The sequence below is a fragment of the Channa argus genome, chromosome 1, assembly GCF_033026475.1.
Source record: "Channa argus isolate prfri chromosome 1, Channa argus male v1.0, whole genome shotgun sequence".
NCBI classification, from domain to species: Eukaryota; Metazoa; Chordata; class Actinopteri; order Anabantiformes; family Channidae; genus Channa; species Channa argus.
The window spans coordinates 23,087,456-23,108,692 of NC_090197.1; the positions used below are offsets into that span (position 1 = coordinate 23,087,456).

At 39.1% G+C, this 21,237-nt stretch overlaps 1 protein-coding gene across 7 annotated transcripts in view; it reads right to left on the reverse strand.

Moving 5' to 3' along the window:
* The window catches only part of fam135b (family with sequence similarity 135 member B), a 45,857-nt gene that overhangs the window by 12,373 nt on the left and 12,247 nt on the right, over positions 1 to 21,237 (reverse strand). For 3 of the 7 annotated variants that reach the window (XM_067508103.1, XM_067508095.1, XM_067508111.1), the window contains 7 exons: positions 15,443 to 15,582; positions 12,803 to 12,873; positions 11,933 to 12,106; positions 10,463 to 10,589; positions 5,285 to 5,444; positions 4,760 to 4,809; positions 3,090 to 3,245 (listed from right to left, as the gene is read on the reverse strand). In XM_067508103.1, the coding sequence (XP_067364204.1) occupies positions 3,090 to 3,245; positions 4,760 to 4,809; positions 5,285 to 5,444; positions 10,463 to 10,589; positions 11,933 to 12,106; positions 12,803 to 12,873; positions 15,443 to 15,582 (878 nt within the window). Of the gene's footprint in view, positions 1 to 3,089; positions 3,246 to 4,759; positions 4,810 to 5,284; positions 5,445 to 10,462; positions 10,590 to 11,932; positions 12,107 to 12,802; positions 12,874 to 14,572; positions 14,597 to 15,442; positions 15,583 to 21,237 lie in introns of those variants that run through there. The other 4 variants (XM_067508140.1, XM_067508134.1, XM_067508125.1 and 1 more) reach the window with 2 other exon arrangements.

Genomic DNA, 21,237 nt, shown 5'->3' on the forward strand with positions numbered 1-21,237 from the left:
GTTACAAAAAATTTTCTCAACACAAGATTAGAAAAGAATTTAGGTCTTTCACCATCTACAGTGTATTGTATAGATATTCAGGGACTTCTTCTTTTCCTTCCGGCTCTTTCCTTTCACGGGTCACCACAGTGAATCATGTAGCTCCATCTAAGCTTATTCTCTGCATCCTGTTCTTTTACCACAACAAACTTCATGTCCTCTCTCACTATATCAGTAAATCTCTTCTTTCTTCAGTGCCACTGTCTCTAAGCCGAACAACATCGCTGGCGTTACCACCGTCTTGAACACCTTTCCTTTCATTCTCGCTGATACTCTTTTATCACACAACACACGTGACACTTTTCTCCACCCGTTTCAACCTGCTTGCACACGCTCTTTTCCACACTCCATTGCTCTGAACTGTTGACTTTAAGTACTTAAAAGTCCTTCACCTTCTTCACCTCTGCTCCCTGTAACCTCACTGTTCTACTTGGGCCCCTTTCATTGACACACATGTATTCTGTCTTACTGCGGCTAAGCTTCATTCCTCTGTTCATGGAGATTCCTGTCTATCCTCATCCGTCAGCCTGTCCATCACCAGAGCAAACAAGAAGGGGCTTCGAGCTGATCCTTGATGCAGACCCACCTCCACCTTGAACTCCTCTGTCACACCTGCAGCACACCTCACCACGGTCTTGCAGCTCTCATACATGTCCATATTGCTGCTCACAAATGCTCACCTCTGCCCTTAGCCTAGCTTCCACTACTCTTTCCCACAATTTCATTGTGTGGCTCATCAGCTTTATTCCTCTGTAGTTGCCACAGCTCTGCACATCTCCCTTGTTCTTAAAAATTGGCACCAGTACACTTCTCCATTCCTCTGGCATCCTCTCACTCTCCAAGATCTTGTTCAACAAACTAGTCAGAAACTCTACTGCCACCTCTCCTAGACACTTCCATACCTCCACAGGTATGTCATCAGGACCAACTGCCTTTCCACTCTTCATCCTCTTGAACGTCCTCCTCACTTCACTCTTACTAATCTTTGCTACTTCCTGCTCCACACCAGTCACCTCTTCTACTCTCTGTTCTCTTCCATTTTCCTTATTCATCAACTCTTCAAAGTTCTCCTTCCATCTTCCCATCACACTCCTGGCACCTGTCAATACATTTCCATCCTTATCTTTAATCACCCTAACCTGCTGCACATCCTTCCCATCTCTGTCTCTTTGTCTGGCCAACCTGTACAAATCCATCTCTTCATATTACACACCACCATCCTGTGTTGTCTCTCCCCCACCAATACTTTACAGTCAATGATCTCTTTCAGATTACAACATCGACACAAGATGTAGTCCACCTGAGTGCTTCTACCTCCGCTCTTGTACGTCACCCTACGTTCCTGCCTCTTCTGGAAGAAGTGTTCACTACAGCCATTTCCATCCTTTTTGCAAAGTCAACCACCATCTGTCCTTTTGTGTTCCTGTCCTATAGATCAAACCTGCCCATCACATTCTCATCACCTCTGTTCCTTTCACCAACATGTCCATTTAAATCTGCACCAATCACCACTCTCTCACCTCTGGGGATGCTCTGCATCACTTCATCTAGCTCACTCCAGAATTTCTGCTTCTCTTCTAACTCACATCCTACCTGTGGGGCATAACAACTAACAACATTGAACATCAGACTCATCACCCTGTCAGACACGCTTTTCACCTCCAGAACATTCCTCACTAACTCCTTTTTCAGGACTCCATTTCTCTTCCTATCCATCCCATGGTAAAACAACTTAAACCCTGCTCCTAAGCTTCGAGCATTTCTACCTTTACCACTGGTCTCCTGGACACACAATATATCCACCTTCCTATTCTGAGTTATGTCAACCAACCAAATATGTACCAACCTTCCCTGTCATAGTCCCAACATTCAAAGTTCCTACTGTCAGTGCTACACTGTTGGCTTTCCTTTTCTCTCTACGAACTCTTTCCTCCCTATGAACACGCCTTCCTCCTATCTATCTTTAACCCAGAGTAGCACAATTTCCACCGGCACCCTGTAGATAAGCACCGGTGGCGGTCGACCAATCCAATGAAGATATTCAGGGACTAAAACCAAGGGTGAAAAACACTGTTAAACATGCAGGACCATGAGCAACTGTCATGCTACCATGATACTCTTTTGAAGTATTTTGGAAAAGCATTGTCCACCACTGTATCCAGAAAGTCAGCATGAAACTCTGTTACATAAGGAGGAAGCCATATATGACTTCTGTGCAAAAAGGCCATCAATATATCTGGGCCTGAGCTGATGTCATATTTATTTGTTTTACAGACTGTTATAAGCAAAAAATCCATCATAAATGATATTGGCTGCATTGTTGACCCCACATGGGTGACTTGTATATATGTAATAGTAACACTGACACCAAACAAAACATAGTTTTCAGGGAAGTACTGTAAGTGGATATTACAGCAGGCCTCATTCTGCATACAAACACAGTGTTTGTGCTTTAGTAGCCTGTCTATAGAAAATCTATGGAACATCCTAAAAAGGGGAATCAAACAACAGCCACCGCAGGCTGCTGAGCACCAGTCTTTTATACAGTAGGTTTATAAGTTTATACAGCAGGTATAAACTAATTAGCAAACGACAGGTTTTACTTGTTGTTGCATTTTAGGACAAGACCCAACTTTGCTGTAAATGGAGTTTGTACTTGTAAACTACTCTACCCACCTCTGGTCATACTTTTGATTTTTTTACCAATCCAACATGGAGGTTCCAGCTGGTGCAAATGTTTACATTATACATATGAATATTCATCATGATGTTTAAGATTTTAGGACGGTCACAACATGCCCGGATTCAACAAGGAGAAGCTAACAGACCTAAAATGTCCGTTGTTATGAAACCAATTTGATTGTTCTGCAGTATTTTTGTATGTCAGTGTGGGTGGTGCAGACAGAACAGGCTAATTTTAAACGCATCAGCACAAATTGTCATCACAGCATTCTAATGGAGACTGCCTTGACCAGTGCTCAGAGAACATACAGGAAATTATAGTGTTGGAGCATTCTGTAAGCATGTGTTTGATAGCGTGTGACTCTCACCCTGAGTGTGTGGTGCTCCTGGGCCAGATAGGAGAGGATGTGAGGGTTGAGCACAGCTGCCTCCAAGAAGCGGCTCCACAGAGCTGCCAGCTGGGAACAGAGTTGGCTCACATCCCTGCTGATCTGCTCCGCTACCTTCTCATGGCCCTCCTGCAGCTGGTGGGACACAAAGGGAACAAAAAAATATGCTCATACTGCATCAAATGTAATAAATTATTCCTCCCGAAATATATTTTGCATAACTCTACTTTAAGATCCCTGTTTTTTTTCAACAGTAGAGATTTATACCTTACCGGAAATCTATCTGTCTTCCATGTGTTTGGACTTTTAGAAGAAACTCATGTTTAACTTATAAACTGATCGGCCCAAGCAGTTTTGATAGTTATGTAATATCAACTGGGCCACCATACAAGACCACACATGCTTATTTCATGTGTAAGCATCCGCTGTTTTTAGTCAGTTTGACTAACTGAGCTGATCTATTAATCTATTAACTGACTATTAATGTTTTTAGACATTGTTAGTCAGTAAAACAAATACTGCATTCACCATCTTTTATCTTGAACTGGCGTTGCCCACAGTATATTTAAAATAAAAAGAAAACAACTTAATTTTACCAGGATTCATTTTTAGAGGTGTTTAAAAGTTTGAATCCTTCCGAATTTTCTCAGTTTTTGCTAGAAATGCTATTAAAATAGACCATATTCTCCAGTTGTTTTCCTAAAGCTAACTAAAGGGAACCTAATTAAGAAAATGAGCCAAATAAAACTTTACAATTACTATCTATTTTACCATGGAATTTTGTTACTATTGAACAGTGATTTGGGCATTGCCAAACGTAACAAATCCCATTCAAACAAAAAAGCCTACTTTGGTTTCATGTATTTATCCACATGGTCTTGGGCAAACCTCAACTGGGCAGTAATGTTCTTTTTAGAGAGCAGTGTAGCTCTGCCATACACACCATTGTTGTTCAATGTTCTGTGTTCCAATCCTGGGTAGGGTATTAGTAATGTTGAATATGTTCTATTTATACATGATCTGCGTGACAGTGGATTGGTGGAGTTCACAATTTATAAATTTTTTGCTAACGCTTTACAGTCTGGTGAGAAACAACAACTTTTCTTCTTCTTCTTATCTTCTTTACAGTAAATAAGGCAGGATCTCCTAGACCTACACCTGATTTAAATCCTATGGACTCAAAAGACATTTCAATAAAATAAATTGATGGTTCACATACAAATGAGTAGGATCATACCATCATTCCTAATAAATGAATAAAGAGACATTTGTGTTGCCTATTTAATTGGGTTCCTTTGACCTGACTTGACAAATTATATTTTAAGTTTTATTTATGCATAAATAAATAAAATTCCCAAGATTTGAATTGCCAGTATAGGTAGGTGGGATCCCATTTTGACTAACAAGGAAATATGATTTACCACATACTGTACAGAACCACAAGGCTTTGTTTTGTTTAGAATTCTTTTGTTGCTAACACAAAAACATGTCTATGCATGATAAAAACAAATTAAAATGTTTTTATCCACAGCCAGTTCTGTCATGATCTGTGCCTAAACTTAACTGTTGGTACAAAATTAATTAACATCAAGCTGGCAACTTGTCTTGAATGTGGTTTTGTGTTATGTGGGTAACTGGTATGAGCATACCTGTAACTCTATTGTTAGCTGGTTTAGAGTTTCTTCTACAGGCAGCACCTCTGTGGAATAAGAAGATATTTGCAGAGGACAAAGAATGTTAATCCACTGTTTGCACCAAGCAAGAAGATACAGAAGATAGAGAAGGTCACACACCCCATTTGATTTTAAAATCAAATGACAAAAAACTACACATTTATTTGACTAGTTACTACAGTTCTTTATCTCCAACATACAGGACTGTATGTTGCACCACTGCATTATCAAACTACCTATCAATCTATAAAAATAGTTTTAATTAGCTTTACTTTAACAAAATGTTTCATATGTCAGCATTATTAATTCAGCATCATATATTATAATACTCTGAAAGTAAAAAAATGCATAAAGAGTACTTCTGCTTTCAAACACTTTGTAAATAGACATGCTGATTGTAAAGTATAAAATTTGAATTTGTATCATTTACTTAAAAACCTATAAAGTTGATTGAGCCCCCCAAAATAAGAATTTGAACAGAGAGCTTTTATATATGCTCACCTGAGTCCAAAGGCGTCTGCTGGAGCTGTGGGATTTCCTTCATCAGTGCGGTGTAGTAGGAATGCAGGCCTCTGTGAGCCACCAACAGGAGGCGACAGAGCCTTCGGTGCCACGTATAAGCTCTCTGCAGGCAGTTTTCACTGGGCACATAAAAGCTTCCCTGCAGAGACAAAAATGTAGAGGAAATGTCAGCTGCTGTGTAGTTCAACACTCACCTCTCAGAAAATGGCCTGCACTAATAATGGATATGTACACACACTGCATACCTGCCACTGCTACAGCTGTTTACAGGGTTGGTCACTGACCTTGTGTTTAAAAGAAGCTTGTTTCTGTGTTGGTAACTCATGATTGGAAATGGACTAGTTGGAAACTCAAATATATCAAAAAAAAAAATGCAAACAGTTTGCTACTGACTGTAAAAACAGATCAATACATGTATGTGGCAAAGGAGGATGTAGAGTAATACATCTCTGTTTTGACCTTTAAAGGTCTACAATGTGGGAAGATGAATCCAAAATGTCACTACTTGTCTAAGCTTGATAGGTAAGAGAAATACAAAATAGTGTATATACTGTCTAAAATGTTACGGTACTGTAAACTGAAGATGTTTAAACATTAGAAAATAGCTAAAGTGCAAAGCAACTTGTTAATGGAAAAAATTAAGCACTTCCTGTTCTCAGGGAAATCATGGACAAATCTGCTCTGTTTTTGTACAAATCAGCTAAATACGAGCTGTAATATGGACAGTGTTTCCAGTAGATGGCTCTCTAACAATGCAGTAGAAATATCAAGACTCAAGACTGCTTTTATTGTCAATTCACAAAATGAACAGGACAGACTGAAGAATCAAAATACCGTTTTTCTCTCACTGTAGTGTAAGAAAATGCCATGCAACAAATAAGAAAAATGAAAACAAATATGACAGAATATATAAACATTTTAAATCAATCCATATAAATCCACATAAACAGTATACAGCAGTGTTTGCCAGTAAGTGCAATGGGTCTTTATGTGCAAAGAGTCTTTGAGTATAATAGGTGTATTACAGTCCATGGGGAGGTGGGGGTAGTTGGTATAGTTCAGCATGCTGACAGCCTGGTGGAAGAAGCTGTTTCACAGTCTTGCAGAGTGGGCCCGGAGGCTCCGGTACCTTTTCCTTGAAGGCAAGAGGCAGGAACAAAGATTGTAGGGGATCTGATGTGCCGCCAGCGGTGCTGATGGCTCTACGGATGAGATAGGAATAAAAAATGTCTGTGAGGGAGAGCAAGGAGGTGGCAATGATCCTGCTGGCTGTGTTCACTATGTGTTGTAGTTTTTGGGTAGGAGGCAGTGCAGCATCCGTACCACACATTGATACAGCCAGTGAGAATGCTCTAGATGGTGCTGTGGTAGAAAAAGCACATGATGGCTGGTGGGACTCATGCTCCCCTCAGTTTGCAGAGAAAGTAGAGGTGTGTTTAAGCCTTCTATGGCCACCGAGGTGGTGGTGTCCAAGAGAGGTCCTCTGAGATGTGGTCCTCTAGGAACTTGGTGCTGCTCACCCTCTCCACAGCAGCACTGTTAATGGTCAGTGGAAGATGCTACGGCCGTCTTCACCTGAAGTCGACAACAATCTCTTTTGTCTTCTCCTCATTGAGAAAGAGATTGTTACACCACTGAACCAGTTGACTCACTTCATTTCTGTAGTTGGCTTCATAGTTTGTTAGTGATGAGGCTCGACACAGTTGTATCACCTGCAAACTTGATGATGTGGTTGGTGCTGTAGGCTTGCACACAGTCATGGGTAAGCAGGGTGAGGAGCAGTGCACTGAGCTCGCACCCTTGAGGGGGGCCTGTGTTTATTGTGATGGTCTGCGAAGTGTTGCCGCTGACCCGCAACTTCTGTGGCCTCTGTGTTAGAAAGTCCAGCACCCAGTTAGAGAGAGGTTTTGAGTCCCAAGTGATCCAGTTTTTGTGTGAGCTGCTGGGGAATGATTGTATTGAATGCTGAACTAAAATCTAAGAACAGCATTCGCAATATTAACTGTATTTCTCTGTTGCAATTTACCGTCTTTGTCCACACAGCTGCAAATCACCACAAACTTTATGCAGTAATTATGTCTTTCATTTATCCTCCTCAAGAGATAAAAGCTTTCTACTCAAACAACTATCGCTGTACAATCAGCCATCATAATTTGGAGCCAGTGAGCATTGAATGTGACCAGCCACAGTCTTGTTCTCTGGTTCTCTGATGTGAAAAAGTTTTGGTAATGCCAGAGGCACCCAAAGTTTTGAAAGGCATGCAGCGCCTGAGTATCTGGGGATGTACTGTAATTTGCCCCGAGCCAGTAAAGTCACCGGCCCTATCATCATAACTGCGTGCTCTGTAATTGCAGCAGAGTAGTATACCTGAACCAGGAAGGAACATCTGTATGTTTACTTTCATAATTCTCTTTAGCTTTATAGAGGGCTGCCAGGCTCAGTCTGTGAGCAAAGACCAAAAAAAGCCCATTTTGTAAAAACTAGTCATTATACTTAAACCATAGTTTCTTTCTGTCCTAACAAGGCCTAGGAAGTGCACAGGTTCACCTCACATGAGATTTCCTGCTTTTGTCAGAACCATTTTAGTCTTTTGGAAGCAAACATCATTCTGACAACAAAAAATAGTTTGAGGTGTCAACATAGCCTGAGGTGTCTCGGTTCTCACAACATTGTTTTTCTCTCAGATATCCTTTTATTCACTTTTCTGAATCCTTCTGAGATGCAGCAGCTGATATGAGTGGAAATCTACAACATGTGAATGTTTGTCGTGCTGAAATAACAACACTTTGAGGAAATGCTGTCATGATAAGGGGTAAGTGCTGTAAACAAAGTGCAGCCACAGGTAAAACTCTCTAAATAAGAGAAGGTGAGTAGAAGGCAGCATAGTGTGCAGATTCCACCTGCAGCTATGTGGTACGTGGCGCTTGTGAGCAGAACTCATTACTGTGATCAAACGAAACCCCCTGCCTGAGCTTATTAAAGAGCCCAGCCAGGAGTGCGAGTAAAAACCAGGAGCAGGAGGGTGTGGGGTGGGGTTGTGGGGTAGGGGTGGGGGGTTACCAGGGCGCTCATTAAGATTTACAGTGCAGACTGTGACGTCTGCAGAGACATAACAGATGCGTGTTATAAAAAGACAGGAAAAAATGCAGTGCTTTAAAATTATTGACACACACATAGAAGTGGGTATGCTGATAAAATAAGATTATAGCTACAAAACAGTCTTGAAAATAATTCAAATAAAAGGTTTTATCACAAAGATCCTAATTGTGTCAGAGGGGCTTCCTACACATTAATTTCAAGCACATTTCAGTATATTACATTATGTCTGGAAAGATGAAAACTAAATTACATCAGTATTTACACCAAATCTGCTTAATTTGAAATGTGTTTTGATGCACACTGTAGGCATCTATACATTATGAGTTACATTCTAATTGTCATAGTAAATCATTTCACCAAAGGAATTATTAATTTATACCACCAGTGAATGATCATTTGATTTTAATCAAACTGGGACTGTGGAATGTGCTTCACTTGTAGAAAAAACATTTCTTAAGACTTCATTGCTTCTAAATTTCCCTTCTTGTGGCGGGACAGTGCATGTCAACTGCATCAACTATACCAGCATAGGCTTGGTAACTTGATAATAACTAATACCTGATAGACTATGCAGCAAATGCCAGAGAGTAGCAGACTGTAGAAGAGCATAGCATTGCAGAGAATCGGGTGGTGGGGGGTGGGAGGAGTCAGACAGTGAATTAACTTTGAGTCTCAAGCTAGCACTGTGTTAAGTTTATTGTCTTTATTGTCTAATTTTTTACAATAAATTTGGACAATAAAGTTGAATGAATACAATTTAATGTTTCTAAAAAGACAAAGTATTATATCTTTAGAAAGACTTACTTTCATTACCATTATTAAAGTCTAGTTAGTTGTGCTTTTATTAATTTCTGAAGGAAAAATAAAAAAGGTTACTTTAGAAAATATGTTTATTTGCATTCTGAGAGTGATATTATACCATTTCTGCTTGCTAAACATGTAAATAGTCAGGAAACTGTTAACGGAGCATAAAAACAGGAAGCGTGGAAAGCAGCTGGCGTTCTTCTGTCTGTTCTATATTGTGTGCTTACCCACTGCAATTCATCCAAATAATTACAAAAAGACAATAATCTAGAATAAATGCAGTGATTTAATGAAGTATTTCTGTAGAACTCTACTCCAAAAAGTACTCTTACTACAGTAGCTTTTACTTAAAGTTATTTATAAGATTTATTATATACAGTGTAGTAGTGTATTTAGTATACTGTAAGAATCAAGTACATCCTAAATACTTCTGTATAGTATAAAATAATGGGTAAACGTTAGACGTCAGTATAAGACTGATCAATGCAAACAAGAGGTAAAAGCAATTAAGCTTAAAATGTTTTACATATGAACAATAAAAAATTACATGGTTTACCAGCTGCTGCTGTACTGGAAAATGTTTAACCGATGATAAAAGTGTAATAGTAAAAATCCTGTGAAGTAAAACCTACAAACTATAAAAATATATGTAGTGTATAATTATGATAACTGCGATTGGATGGACACTTCTGTCTCTATGTAATTCAGCTGTTTAACTTCAGCTTCATGAGCACAGAGGCATGAGAGAGAGAGGACAAGACTACACCATCGTTTCCAGTGAGAGCTGTCATCACTTCCAGATGCTAAGTCTGAAAACTACATGCCTGGGCAGGTGGGTTAATCAAATATTACGAAAAGCCACTGTTCAGCACAGCAACAATCTCTGTGTTGCATTTGGGTCTTTAAGCCTCAGAGACTCCACTAACAAATGAATCTATGAGACGGACAGATACCGGAGCTCTAATTCAGACTAGAACGATTCTCTGCTCTTGAGCTGAAATCCTGTTGCCTGTAGTTGACATGCCAAAACAAATCACAGCTAAATCCCTCGGCCTCTGTCCTCAAACTGACATCATGTTTATGTCACCACTTGGCATTTAGCTGCTTGCTTCCAAAATCATAGGACCAACCAGCTGAGCAGGGACAATGCACCGCTTGTTTTGAGCTATTTTCAACTTTGTGAAGCAAAATGGGCTTTGACTTTCTTTGACTCATTGCATTTGAACACCGCTGAGCTGCTAAAGGTTAACATACCTCAGAGATGACAGGCTTGCAGTAGCCAGCTCCAAACACCAGGTTCTCTACAGACATAGCGGATGGGTCGCCTGTGCTCTCTGGTGAGCCCTTCCCCAGCCAGGAGCCCTTCCCTGTACGTGTAAAGCTGGAGAACAGGGAGGACACGTTCAGGGTCAAACCATGACTGTGTGTGTGTGTGTGTGTGTGTGTGTGCGTGTGTGTGTGTGTGTGTGTGTGTGTGTGTGTGTGAAGGAAGGAAGATCAGATAAGCTGAAAGATGGGAGCTGCTGTTCTTTCAAATGAACCCAGTGCTGCAGTAATCTATATAATGCATGGCTAAAGACTAAGTTTATGATATTGACAGCTGAATTCATCAGGTAAGTGTTTGGAAATCTATCAATCAAAGCAGTTAATGGGTGCATGCTGTCAGAACAAGTACAAGGAGGAACAAGCTGTGACAGCAGTTTATTCTCTTGAGTTCTTCTCTGTTATTGATGTTTATATGCATACGTTACTGTAGTTTTCAATTATAAACTTGAAATCCTGCCAGTGTAAACAGTTTAAATTACCAACAAGTCATGCATTCTTGCAAAATCCTTTCTCTGAAAGATATTTGGTACAGCTTTGGTTTTCTAGAAATCTCAAGTTGGGGATGGAGGTAGTAAGAGCTAAATTCTAGAAATGTTTTTTCCTTAAAAAAAAAAAAGACCAGTGGCACATCATTAATTAGGCTACATCAGTATTGGAGGTTAAGAAGACAAACACTTTTTTTAAAATTTCATTTGCATATTCTCTTTGTACATTTTCCCTACAATGTGGGGGTAATTTTTTGGGTGGATACCAGCACCTGATTATGTGCATCAAAGATATCTTAGATAATGCTACACATATTGATGTAGTCAACAGTCAAGAGCTGAGAATCAAGCGGATAATTAATTTTATGATGTTCATACATCGGAGCCTGCATGTCACAGAGTAGTGGCCATTCAAAAGGTTAATGTTTTACATAGACTTGATTAGATCCGCCTTCACTAACTGAATTCAATTCCACTTTCTGACATTTATATAAAAAAAAAAAAAAACTTCATATGAAATGGTTGAGAATCTATGAGGTTACATTTACTACACGCTTCAGTTGCCCAACAATTAGACTATATTATTTAAAACAAAAAGATGTACTTTACTGTAATACAAGAAAAAATTCTCTGGTGTTGTTTCCATGCCATCCTAAAGGCTCATTAGTCTGAACAGCTTTGGCCTCACAATGTTGCACTAATTACTAAGAGAATGAATGTCACATGGTGAATCTGCTGCTGTTAGGATAAACTACATTATGTGACCTTAATGGATAGAATGACAATCTTTACACTAACAACACTGAGTGCAGAGGTTTAGCTACCCTTTTTTGGATTTCTAGGCGCTTATCCTATCATGGGTAATTATGGTTATATGTCTGTCAAATTATTTTAAAAAGCCTGTTTGTTCTACCTGATTAGTGGCTGATGTAAGGCAACCAGTGAGGCATGTATGGAGACAGAAATGACGGACAGGTGGAAATAGTCGAACATGACTGGAACATGGTGGTGGAGGCCTCTCCTTGGGTGGAAATGGAGGTTTAGGGTCCGACTGCTGATCATCGGGACAGTCGCTATTTCTGCCAACCTAACAAAAGGAAGACAAGAAAGATATTTTACTAATGCACAAATGCTTAATACTTGCATATAAGCCTATATAACTCATAATCTGCAGAAAACATTTTGTTCTTTAATTTTTTGCACAAGCCAAAATTTAATCAATGAATGGTTTTTATTCTGTCTTTTACATCTAACACTGAAGATTATGCTTCTTAGTTGGAGCAGCTCCTTGTTCAGAGAAGAAATCTATCATTGTCTTCTGCCAGACTTATTAAAAGGTATGTGAGAGTGAGGACTGCTGCTCGCCAATAATCTAGTATCACTATTAAGGATTTTGTCCTTGCAGTGTTAAAGAAAGAGTTAAAGAATAGGTCTGCATCTTGACTGGAATATTAATAGAGCTAATTGATATTCTATATTCATATAGGCTCTAAGTAACCGTAGTCCATACTAAGACATGGACAAGAAGTTCCATTAATCAGTCAGGCTAAACTGTGACAAACACAAACTACACTTGATAAAAGCTGCTGGTTGATACAGGACCACAGCCCCATAAAAAGGATATTTTCCTCTGTATGTTGATACAAAGTACCCAGAAGACAAAAGCTCTTATTCATGACCAGTTTTCTTTCTCACTCTTACATAAAAGCTCCACAAGAGGGAAAGTCTAGTACTCTCTCACACACACACACACACACAATTTCCAAACTGCTCAAACACCTACTGCTGCTCATTGTCAGTGAAATGAAGATCCAGCTTCAACTGAAAGTCCACCTCACTCAAGGCTTCTTCCACCTGCAAAACATTGGTACAATACTGTTGGTAATGCCAGAAAAATATAGACAAAAGGTAACGTTGAAATACAATTAAACTTGTGAGACAAGCACTGCTACAGATGTGTAGACAGTTTTAGTTTCAGTGCCAGTTTTCGAGTGTAGCCAACATAGTAGCAAAGACACTGATTTGTTGTCAAGGCATGACGAAAATTAAATAAATACATAAATAAAATAAAATTATTACAAGAAAAACAAATTGTCTGCGTAAAGGTCTCCTTGATGCTGGTGGAGTTGATTCTCCTCTACTCCATGATTCTACATGAGTGATAAACATCAGTCTTCCAATACAAATTCTGCCATTTACTTCTTATTGTCTTGATATTCTTAAAATAAGTTGTGTGATGACTCTAATGAGAAGTGCTACATAGGAATCCACCACACCCTTGTCTTCCATCCACCTATAAAGACACTGCTTTCCAGCACTGGCACTAGAAATTAAAACTTGCATATTTCCTTGGAATACAGGGCTATATGTACCTATAGATACTTTCCAGTGTTATATAGATTATATATGTTCTAAAGGACAGATGATGGAAATAATGGTTAATACAAGTAAATTATTGATTCCATTGACAATTTCAGACCAGTATCATGCAGTCACATCCTCATGATTACTCTTTTTATAGCATGCAAATGTTTATTTGGGAGTTTTCAAGTTGCACTTGAAAAAGCAATCAACTTATGATTTGTTTTTGAAGAATTTTCCCCTTGGAGGTGAGGAGTGTGTAATACGTACATTCCTCTAAAATCTACAGTCATTTCAGTTGAGATGTGGAGATGTGATCTTTCACACTTTTTTTTTTACATTATTTTTTTTATGTAAAAAGCATTAAATGTATACATGTTATAAATGCTATTTGGCAAATGCCTAATGTGATCAATCTTGTTTGCAATGCTGATTTAGTTACTTCAAAGTATTTTTTTCTAAATTATGCCTTTGTGTGGTCTACAAACTGCATTTCTTTTAATCCATTGTAGCCTGTAAAGAGAAGACTACTCTCATGTTCAGGGTATCACAGAATAACATGGTGTATGGAAATACAGAAGACCTACTTCAATTTGAAAAACAAAAGGTGTGAGGACACAAAGAGGGTGCCGACATTAAATGGAATGGAGCCTTTTGGAGACTGAGTTGCAGCGTTGCTGATTATAAAAGAAATTATGCACAGTTCTTCCAATATCTCCTGTAACTTTAGAGTAAAATTTACATACAGATTATGGCTAACACAAAATTTTTCCAATTTTGTTTAATGATTGATGTTTTGGGCAATTAAGCATACACACAGGTGTTCAAGGGCTATTTCTGTCAGTGCTATCTATGGCTGAGAGCAGCAGAAGGTTAATGAGCAGGGAGCCTTTGGGAGAGCTTACAGCTAAAATCTGTTATGCCTTAAAGCTCCTCTGTCTCCTCACCTCCAAGTCTACATTTAATGAAATCTTCTGAAATTAAGAGTCAGGCAGAGTCATGTGGGACAAAATATTGCATTCAAACTGAAGCAGGGATGCTTCCACAGTAATCCAGGCATCTGTGCTGTAGATGTGTCAGAGAGCAGCTGAGCGATGGTGCCGGCTCGTGTCCATGTGTGAGCCATGGTTATCATGGGGATGATTGGCTCCAAGCGGAGCCATCTTAACTCCCACACCTCCCAGCCTCTGACCTGTCTCATCGCTGTCACCGCTGATCAATTTGAGCTCCAGTGGCTCCAAACAACAAAAACAGGCAGAGTGGATTCTCGGGGTCGCGCCCACTGCGAAACCATAAAGGATGGTACATCAATAACTGTCTGGCAGGTTTACATGCCTGATCATTTGAGCTGACCACGGGCAGTCTGGGGCACAGTTACATTTACATTTGTCTGTCAATTAAAAAACATTATTTCTCAGAGGCGAGTCGGTGAAGTCAATAAACCTCACACTGACATGGGTTAGAACAGATTATTTTATAAAAGAACCAAGTGTGCTTTTCCATGGGGGCTAAGACTTCATCCAATCATTTCTTTTCTGTGGTCTATGCCAGAGACAGGTCCTGCTGATGGATTCAATCATTCCTAGTGATTTTAAACATATTGTGTATTTTACTAGAATTTCATCCATACAAGAATCACTTTAAAGACAAAGACCACAAAGACTAACTAATCTTCACTAACCACATCTCCTCTAATCCTTGAGCATTCAGCCCTCTACAACATCATCGACAAATGCTAGTCTACTCCTTGTGTGGGCACTAGCCATCTCTTCACTTAACTCCTGCAATGCCCTATCGACAGGACTACAAGTATGTGCAATCAAACATTTTGAGATGATCCCAAACTTTTAATGGTCAAAAAAGCCACATGTCACACCAATGTTTATGTCTCTGCAGAGGCTTGCAGTGCACTTCACTCTGTTATGAACTTTTATCTATCATGCATTTTACAGCCATGCAGCTGATAAAATGCAAGCACCCAAATGGCATTACCTATTCCCTCTGTTTTTTCTTTACCTCAACAGGGAGTGTGTGTACTGGAAATGTCACCAACATGACTCACCCTTTCTCCGTCCAATAGCAGGTGGACTTTGAAGATCATGCAGTCATTCACCGCAATCTCCTCATTTCTGTAAAGGATCTGAAATATCCGGCTGAGCACAATGCCGTCATTGACCCCCGCAGAGCTGAAGCTGGATTCACCTGATGTGGGACACGTGAAAAATGGCTTCAGAGACACAAAATCCACCTTTTAGAGTAGCCCAGACTTCAACCCTTCTACAGATGGTGAGTAAGAGAGACATTCACATTAGATGTCGTGAAAATATGACTGAGCTGAAGCAGTTCTGTAAGGAAGAATGGTCCAAAATTCCTCTTGAACATTGTGCAGATCTATAATGAAATATTCAAATATCCTATTCAAGTACTGTATCTAGTATTGTTTCCATTTTAACATATTGGACTTTTTTTAATGAATGTTACTGATCTCATCCGAGGGTCTGATCAAACTGGTTTTTAAAATTGTGAAATTTTGCTGTGGTTTGTTCATCGGTACAAAGAAAATCAGCATCATTTGCATTAAATTCAGCTCTGAATTTGGCCAATATCAAACCATCTTGAAAGTGCCAACCTCTGAGGGAATGGATCGTCCAAAACACTACTAAACATATGCTTTCCCACATGGGAAGAAGTTGATGAATTGGATTTTATGTGCAGATTTTGTGCCAACACATTTACTCTAAAAATTGTGAGTATCATTTGATGAAAGACGGTGTTTCATTTTTCATCATCTGCCATCTGCATCTTATGGTCCTTGTATGTGATGTAATAGCTGTTTAGTCCTAATAGCACCTTCTCCCAGGCAGAGCTACAGTCACTGTAGCACAGCTGATGTCCAGCTGTGAGCTGTAAGAGGTCCCCGAAATCCCCTGCTGAGGTTGAGCTCTTTTCTGTTTCATTCTTACTCACCCTTTCTCCAAAGGCCTCCCCCTGACAACACTGTCACTACTTGCAGCATCAAGCACCCCCAACCAAGGTGATGAATGAGTGGGAGCGTAACTGTTGTCAAAGACTTGGTGAATGTGTGAAAGCGGCAGTAAAGTCCCTCTGGGGATGCACTTTATACGGAAGGAGTGATTGCCCTGGGTTGGGACTGTTGCCTCACTGTCAGACAAATGTGACTGTAATTGCATGTTTTCTGCATTTTTACTTATGTTCAGATGTTTTATTTCCACCCACTGTTTAATGATATCTAAGTGAGATCCATTGTTCTTTTAACACAGGGTGCAGAAATTAACCTACATTAATCTCTAGAAGTGTCTGACCTGTGAAGGACTCATCATCTCCCTCAGGTGCTTCCATGCCCTGTCTCCTGCACTGGATGACCCTTCAGTGTAGCCAAAGTCGCTAAATCAATGAACCTTAGCTGTTGTACTTCCTGCTACATTCACACACTCACATACTGCACTTTGAAAGGTTTGTTTTGAAAGATTGACTAAATGTTGCATTGTACCGAGGGAGGAGAAGGGAGAAGACCTTCATAAGAAAACTGTGTGCTGAGATATTTGACATTGATAGCACTGATATTTGCATACAACGGGAAACAAAATCTTAGTTCAGACAGAATTCATTCTTATTTTTGAGTCCATGAATATAATATACAGTATATTATACAGTATTCCTACTGTATACCCAATGTTTTGATGTTACCTAATTGTCTGTAAAAGTGCGTGTTTTTTCAGAGCTACGCTTGTGGCAACAAGTGACATTCATAGCATATTAGTAAATGCTAAACTAGTAGAAGTGAAGTGTCGTTTTATTCAAAGAGCAGAGTCACCTACAAATCAATCACTATCAGTCTCAATGCTTTGAGGGCACAAGGACATAAAGGATTATAATTATCTCTGTGTGTATTATTGCTTAGAAACTCAAACTTTCATTTGTAACAGGGGCAAACATTATATATGCTATTCCTATCATTGCCTACTGCATGGCCTATCTATGTATGTAGGCCATAATATTTCTGCCTATAGCCCATTTCTGCCACAAAATTTAATAAATGAACAATAGTTAGCTATGGAGAGAGTACTGGGTGAATGTACTGTATAGAAAAATAAAAATAAATAACTTTGAAATTATGATTGTGAAAAAGTAAGTCACCGTTAGGGATAGTTAAATAAATGTATAAAAATATAACAAAGCACAAGTCGGTGAAGATTCTCAGTCATCCAGGTTTGGTTATCTGAAGATTGAATCATGTCAACCAAACTTCTTTATTCTTGGTTAGAAACGTTTTGCTACTTGTCCAAGCAGCTTCGTCGGTTGGCATAAAGTGGCTGGGGAACCCAGTTATATCCTCCAGAGTACACCTTTGTTCCACCCTGGCCTGAATAGGCTTGCTAAGGTGGGATGAGGGAACAGGGTGGAGTCATCAAGATGTAATGATTACGGCCCTACCTCCCTAAACTCCTAAAATGGGGGTTGTTATGTGTGGCCCTCTTGGTGGATATGTGAATTGGTCTTAATCTTCTTAATCTGGATGAAAGGGCAACATGAAAAATGGGAGACAATTTGTGCCTCCTCCTCTGTTGAGACAAGGGTTCTCCATGTGAACATAAATGCCTTCACATACTCCTCTCTCATACCACCTGTCTTCTCCAGGCCAGGGTAGAACAAAGGCCTACTCTGGAGTATATAACTGGGTTCCCCAGCCACTTTATTCAGATTGAAGAAGCTGCTTGGACAAGTACTGAAACATTTCTACCCAAGAAGAAAGAAGTGCTGTTGATATGATTCAATATTCTGAGAATAAAGTAAGAAGTGTAACTTGCCAAAAACATCTGTGATTTTGAGCTTCTGAATTAACCATAATAACATCATAACAATTACATATTTCAATTTACTGTCAACATACTATTGCTCCAAAATATCCTTTGGTATGTTTGAATTGTTAATCCTTAGTTTTAAGTGATTAATCTCTTTTTATATATTTATCTGCACTGCGCCATATATAAACATGATATTGTTTGCACTGTATCTTCTTAATTTATTTATTGCTGCTTGGTGATTTCAGTTGTGTCTTGCTATCATATTTCTTCTGATGATTAATAATAATCATCATCTGATTATTAATATAATTTTTGAATTAGAAATTTAAAGAAGTTTAATTATTAAGTAATAATCCAGAATTCATCATGTGAAGTCATTATTGTTAACTGAATTGTATGTGAATACTCCCATTAACGTCTGACACCAAATAAGCTTACACTATAAAAACTGTTGCAAGGTTTATAATTATTGTAACTGTATAAAGATACTAACTGTATAGTTCTGATAATTTATGTTCAAAGTGAATAAGACCAACACATATGGATCAGATCCACCCAGTTCTCACACTGTGTTATACTGCAGCTCTCAAACGTGTTGGGACATTATCACATCCTGCACACAAAATGGTGAAATACCTCTAAGCCTTAGCCACAGTGATTCTGTGCTCAAAATAATCTGCTTACAGTCTCTGGTGCTCTACATCTGCTGTGTTGGAGAGAGAAAGAGAGAGAAAGAGAGAGAGAGAGAGAGAGAGAGAGAGAGACTGTGTGTGCTAGTCACTATCAGTAAAGCACACAATACTCCACACAGAATTGCTCTTCGTGATATTAATATGAGGGAGTATCTCAGTTGGTGCAGTAGGAGATGCTGGAAACAGCAATTCAGTTCTCAGTTAACATTCTAACTTGAAAATCACTGTTATTGTGCATGAATCACAGTCATTAAATACTCCAGCAGAGTGTGTTGCACAGTCCCTTACACACAATTCATTTGTCTGAAGGGCACAGACAATTGAAATGTCAAGCATACACTTTTAAAGAGAATAAGGGATTATATCCTGTGTCTGTGTATGGTGAATGTATTTACTGTTGCTGGCCACAGTGCTGGCTGGTGCAGTTATGCTCAGGATCCAGTCAGTGAGGTGTATTAGCTTAATACATGACCTTGTGGAAAGAACTGCAAAGGGGAGGGAAGGGGAGGTCTGCAGCCTTCTAATTACAATATGGGTATGAGCCTCACTTCAATGTACACTGTGTGGCTTGTTTGCCATATAAACTGGTTTTTCTCAAAATAAAAGATTTTATTCTATATATAAGATATATGGGGACCTGGTGGCTTAGTGGTAGGGCATTGGGTTGGGATGCAGAAGGCATCTTCCAGCTTCTGATTGACTAAACACACCTGATCCATGTAATACACAGTGGGTAGTGCCTGGATACTTAGAAAACAACGAGGGCAGGTGTCCCTGACAAACCCCCCCAAAACACCAACACATTTTACATTTCTCCTTATGTTTATGCTGAACAAAAGACATACAGTGTTTGCTTTCAGTAGTTTCCTCCTGCTTCAGCATCAGATTTATGTTTAGCTAAGCTAACCATGTCCTAATATTTTTAATTCCCTTGGCTACTTGGGGGTGTCTGAACAAATAAATTACAAATGGACAGATTACCACATTTATGGGGGCATTACACACTAGGAAACAATTGCCCTTTTATACAAGCAGATATGGAGCAACAAAAACAACAACAGGGACTATCAGGTTAGCAGGTAAATACGCCACTATGTTCACAAGCTAACTGCTAACTTTGTCTTTTTGCCAATTGGTGCAAGAAAGTGTTTTTTGATGACTGCTATGTCCATAAAACAACATAAATTGGCGCTAAAAGTCAAACTAAAGAGCTGAAATGTTCCACAGAGCTGCAGGGAACAGCAAAATTTGTCACTACAGGTGACTCACCTGGTGAGTCACATGCAAGTAATATATCTACTTTAACCCAAGTCATCCATCTTCAAAACTCAGTTTACTGCTACTTTATTTTAAGTATTTATGATGTATTTAGCTAAAAAAAAAAAAAACATGGCACATGCTTGAGCCTTCTAAAAACATTCCGTTTTTAATAAATGGCTTTAATATTCTATGTTGGCTGAAGCACATTTGTCTGGATTTACACATGCTGCATTGAGGGATTTTACAATTACAAATTTAGTGAGGCCTTCTCCATTAGGACTATGCTCACTGCCTTCTTCTCCTCACCTGTTCTCATACGAAGCTGCACCTCCAGTATTTAGCACCCTAAAAATAGACTATTGAGAGCATGACTATTTTTATCATTTCCATTGCAATCTATTAATATTTCGACTGCTTAGGACTTCTCTCCATCCATAACGAGATAAGGAAATAGCCTTCCTAGCTGGTATTCCTGTCTCTGTGCCTCTGGAGAAAATACTCGACATGACATGAATCACTGAATCACAATTTAGAGTGATAACACGAGGCTTTCACAATCACATCCTTGCCACAAAAAGGAGGAGCTACATGCCTAAAATTGATATCACCCAAAGGTGAGCCTGAAGTCAAAATCCAGTCCTAAATATCTTCTCGATCCAAAATGTTCTCACAACAACAGAGGGCTGCACTGTCCTCACACATACAGCTAGATTAGACCATGCATACACACACACACGCAGTGCTCCAGCCATGACGAGCTAAAAATAGCCATTATTACAGCAAATCAGTATTGCCAGTGAAACCGCTCCCTGCTTTGCCAGAGATCCAGATTTTAGCGCTCAGTTGGATTCATAAACAATGTGTCAAAACCTATGAGTACAAAAAAAGACAAGACATGAGGACTTGGTTATAACAGAACCAATACAATTATATTTAGTGAATGAAAGATGCAAAGAGCAAAATAATTGTTTTACTACTGTTTACCCTTTTGGTTGCTGTTTGTCAGTATTTTTAATTAGCAAGCAAATTAATAAATGTACTTTATGTAGAGAACACTTTAGGATTAGTTATTCTATTAT